The sequence below is a fragment of the Verticillium alfalfae genome, genomic scaffold (assembly GCF_000150825.1).
Source record: "Verticillium alfalfae VaMs.102 supercont1.13 genomic scaffold, whole genome shotgun sequence".
NCBI lineage: Eukaryota > Fungi > Ascomycota > Sordariomycetes > Glomerellales > Plectosphaerellaceae > Verticillium > Verticillium alfalfae.
Window position 1 is genome coordinate 915,710 of NW_003315026.1, and position 4,673 is coordinate 920,382.

The 4,673-nt window shown below is 58.4% G+C and overlaps 2 protein-coding genes across 2 annotated transcripts; one reads left to right on the forward strand and one right to left on the reverse strand.

Moving 5' to 3' along the window:
- Positions 1-9: 9 nt before the first annotated feature.
- On the forward strand, positions 10-2,567 carry VDBG_08894 (transcription factor steA; the record flags this gene model as incomplete). Its single annotated transcript, XM_003001052.1, has 3 exons — positions 10-1,135; positions 1,245-1,891; positions 2,294-2,567. The coding sequence occupies 3 exons, from the start codon at positions 173-175 to the stop codon at positions 2,565-2,567; spliced, it is 1,884 nt and encodes a 627-aa protein (XP_003001098.1).
- A 649-nt stretch (positions 2,568-3,216) lies between these two features.
- On the reverse strand, positions 3,217-4,217 carry VDBG_08895 (conserved hypothetical protein; the record flags this gene model as incomplete). The annotated part of the gene is made up of 2 exons (XM_003001053.1): positions 3,217-3,804; positions 3,909-4,217. 2 exons carry the CDS (start codon positions 4,215-4,217, stop codon positions 3,217-3,219), a joined length of 897 nt encoding a protein of 298 aa, XP_003001099.1.
- Between the last annotated feature and the right edge of the window lie 456 nt (positions 4,218-4,673).

Below are 4,673 nucleotides of genomic sequence, written 5' to 3' on the forward strand. Positions count from 1 at the left end.
TCACGACACCAGCTTCGCGGAAACAAGAGCTGCTCTCTCATCAACCGGTTCGACGCGACCGTCAACCGCCGTCCGCAAGAACCAATTGGAGCACCGGCTTTCACAGCGGCCTCCTCCACAAATCCAAATCCCACAACACAACATCATGTACTCTCAACAGCATGCCGCCGCCATGGCGCCGCAAAAGCCTGAGACCTTCATGCTGAGCACCGAGGCACAGCAGGCATTGCCCCATGACGCCCAGGTCGCCCTTCAGCAGGTCGACAACCTGAAGTACTTCCTCATCTCTGCCCCCGTCGACTGGCAGCCCGATCAGTACATCCGCCGCTTCCTTCTGCCCACGGGTGAGTACGTTTCGTGCGTGCTCTGGAACAATCTCTTCCACATTTCGGGCACCGACATTGTGCGCTGCCTCTCCTTCCGCTTCCAGGCCTTTGGTCGGCCCGTCAAGAACTCCAAGAAGTTTGAGGAGGGCATCTTTTCCGACCTTCGCAACCTCAAGTCCGGCACCGATGCCTCGTTGGAGGAGCCCAAGAGCCCCTTCCTTGACTTCCTGTACAAGAACAACTGCATTCGTACACAGAAGAAGCAGAAGGTCTTTTACTGGTACAGCGTCCCACATGACAGACTCTTCCTCGATGCTCTGGAGCGCGATCTGAAGCGCGAGAAGATGGGCCAGGAAGCCACTACCGTCGCCGTCAGCGAGCCCGCCATGTCTTTCCAGTACGACTCGTCGCAGTCGCTCTACGAGCAGCTCACCAAGGCCCAGCAAGCCAACTCTTCATCTTTCAGCGCCCAGCAGCAGGTGTCGTTCCCCCAGTCCCAGTCGACCTCACCCGTCATGAGGGCGATCGACTCGATGCCTCCTCCCCAGATGATGCCTCAGTCAGTCCCCCCCATGGGTGACGGCCTCGAGTCCATGGTGCCTTACGGCGCCATGCAGATGCCCTCTTCCATGCCCCCCTCCATGCCTCAGGGCATGCCTCCCCAGATGCCGCCTCAGCAGATGGTCAAGCGTGAGCCCGACTACGGTCGTCCTCAGTACAACCAAAACGGCATCCCCGTCAACCAGGGCCATCAGCGCCACGCTTCCATGCCCGCGTACGGGCTGGAGTATTCGCCCGCCCCTTCGTTCGTGTCATCGCAGTATGAAGACTACAGCAACGCGGCATCTCGTTGAGCCCATCACCCCCTCCCCAGCAGCTTTGGCTGGACGCTGAGCGGGCCTACATTCCAACGAGGAGACTGGACTGTACACTGCCATTCCTGACCACATGGTCGGCGGCAACGGTCTGAACGGCATGATTCAGCTGCCTCCCTCTAACCTGGCTGGTGCTCAGTTCTCGCGCGGTTACGGCGCCAACAACGTCTATTCTGTCATCGAGGGCTCGCCCACGTATAAGCAGAGGAGGCGACGCTCGTCCATCCCTCCTTCCATGTCCGCCATTGCCGCTGCCACGGCTCAGGCTCAGGGACAGCAGCAGCAGCAGCAAGCTCCTACCCACAGGCCTTCTGAGCTTCGCCGCTCAGTCTCGGCCTCGGTTGGACCGGTGTTGGAGGGCGACGAGTCGGCAGAAAACTCCCCGCCCGGCCTCACGTACAGCACGTCTGCCATGCATCTCATGAACCAGCAGCACAAGGACGTACTCGACATGTCTCGTCACGGTACGCCGCTGTCGAACGTGGATGGTAGCCCGGCGCTGAACCCAATGGCGCTCCAACAGCAGGACTTCCCTCAGCTGACAAGCGAGGACATGTCGGCTGATGGCTCCATGGCCGTCTCGCGTGCTGTCATGCATGGTCCTAACGGCGCCGTCCGTCGCGCGCGTTCTGCTACCGTCATGGAGCTCGGCCCTTACCCCCAGAAATCACACTCTTGCCCCATTCCCACGTGTGTCGCATCTTCAAACGCTTGGAGCACCTCAAGCGGTAAGGTCCAATTTATTTCATTTGTCATATTAAACGACCTGCCGTGAATCTGACCAAATCATCCAGACACGTGAGAACACATACACAAGAAAGACCCTACATCTGCCCTCATTGTAGCAAGGCGTTCTCTAGATCAGACAACCTAGCACAGTATGCCCCTACTTTTCTTAAATGTTTTTCATTTGTCATTTCTTTTGTCAAACGCAACTTTTGCCATGATGCTGCATGGCTCCCCCGACTACGGGCCAACTCAACGAATCCGACACCACCCTCAATCGCCACCACCTCACACAGCCCCCATCCGACACGAAATCAAAAACAGAAGCATATCAAGCAGCATTGACTAACGATTGTTTCCTCACAGACACCGACGAACCCACGAACGTGGCGAAGGCATGGATGGTCCCGTTAACTTCTCTGGCGAGGAGGAAGAGGACTACTCTGGCGAAGACCAGCTCGGCTCTCTTGAGGAGGCCTCGCCCAGCTCCGAGAACGCCTACATCACTGCGTCTCTTAACGGTGTCGCTGATGGCCAAGTACACGGCAACGTGGTTGCGCCTCAGACCTTCAACAGCCTCCAGACGCTCAGCATGCCCATGACGCTCAGCCAGCCTGCCATGCACAGTGGCGCCATGTGAAACGACGATGACCATGATTGGAGCGGGCGCTTGATCTGCGGAGGGCGCAGACAGGCAGCGGTTTTCTCGGAGTTTGGTGGGTTATGCTGGGCTATTTCGTTTGTCTTCCCCCAGCCACGGCTGGGGAGAACACCTGGGCCACTCGGCTCTTTCTTGAGCGATTTCATTTCAGTGTTTTATTTTTTTTATGTCTCTTTCACGACAAAGGAGGGTGCTCAGCCATATAGAGGGCATACCTCGCTCGCAGATGCGCATGCAGTGGACCGAGGATTCACGCATGGACCAGATGGTCCCACGCGAAGGGGGAAAAAAGTCGCCCTTTGTATATATAGTCCCATTTTCTTTCTTTCTCGGTCAGGGACCGGACCCTGATCAGTGGGCAGAAGTGATACCAGAGGATGAGAAGAGAGGAACTGGGTCATGTCTACTTGAGAGGAACTGGCCGTCGTTTTAAAGTACAATGACGCACACATATTCGACATGTTCATATCAGATATCGTTCGATTTGGTCAATATATGATGTTTGCTTCTTCGACAACGGTCTAGGCAATGTAATGAATCAATACGCTTGGGAATATGATGAGAGAAAAACCAGCTGACTATGGGCACGACGGTAAGAGGGCGTTGAAGACTTGTCGTAACAGCCATCTTACCGACCTCTCCGCCCCCGACCACCAAATTTGCCTCCCCTGCCGCCTCTGCCCCCACCACTGCCCTCAATATTCCGCACGTCGCGATCACTGAGCTTGAGCTCGGCGCCGCGCATCCTGCCAACCTCGGGCCCGTCCAGCGCCCTCTCGTGGCGACCCTTCTTCTCGGCCTTCTTGGCGGGCGCCACCCGCTCGAGGACGACGCCGTTTTCGCGAGCCTCGCGGCGGCGCTTGTCCTCGCGGGCGTCGCGCGTGGCGGTGATGCGCTTGCGCATGGCCATGGGCATCTTGGCCTGCGTGAAGAGGGAGGGGGACTGCTTGGCGAGGGGCGCGCCGGCGGCGGCGAGGGACTGGATGCGAAGGTCGGTCGTGCGCTGGCGCAGCTTGCCGGCGGCGAAGGGCTTGGCGGCCGCGGCGGGTGGACGCCGTCGTCGGGGTTCAGGGAGGCGAGGAGGTGGGATTCGGAGAGGAGGCGCTGCAGCGCAATGTCCTGGCGCGGAGCGTCGACTCGTCGTCCGGGCTCGTCTGACGGCTTGGCGGGCGGCGGCGGCGGCTTGTCCGTCTGCGTAGGCGGTCGTGAGGACTGCCTCTTACGTCAGTATGTGTGTTCAGAATCATGGCCCTGCGTGCGTTCTTGGTACGGCGGACCCGAGGGGGGCCACGAAGGGGGGGCGGGGAGAGGCAAACGGACCATGAAGGCTTTGAGTTGGCGTTTTGTCATGCCGGCTGTTGGGTCGTGGGGTTTCGAGTCGGTGTGGTCGACGACTTCGATTGCCTTCTCGGCTTCGTCCTCGGACACGCCGTCCCATTCTGAGTCGACCTCTGCATCGTCTTCCAGAATCTCTTCCGCCTCGGGCTCGGCGACCTTGGGCTTCTTCGTCTCGGGGAGAGGCGCGAACTGGGCCTCGAAATGGCGGCGGAAGATTGCTTGGGCCTCTTCTTCTGAGATGGCCGGCTCTTGCCCCTTGCGCGACTTGCGCTTGCCGAGGACGGAGGGCATCTTGCTGGCCCGGCTGGTGGTGGTGGTGGTGGAGGTTTGAAAGCGATGGTGATGGGGGGGGGGGTGTTTCGCCAGACTGCGGTGTGGAAATTTCTCCTGCGATTCTCCAAAGCTGTCAGCCTGATGGAGAAGTGGGGGAGGTCGAAGTCGGCTAGAATGATGGTGATTGGTCACAAGGACCTCAAAGTGAGACTTGAGTGCAGCCTTATGCGTGTTCAGGGGTCTGATAAGACAATAGCGAGGCGGGCGGGGAGACCCGATAAGAAATTTTTCGATGTGAAGGCTGCAGCTCTCGCTGTCTCTCTCTGTACAGGAGATGCGTGGTGTTGCATTTCGTCGTCCTTCATTCACAATCGACAACAGCCTGCCCCTACCAATCGCCCAGGACTGTCGACCGATTGCGTACCCGAAAACCGAAATTACAAAAGAAAATCGAACGAAGTTTACAGAATGCCC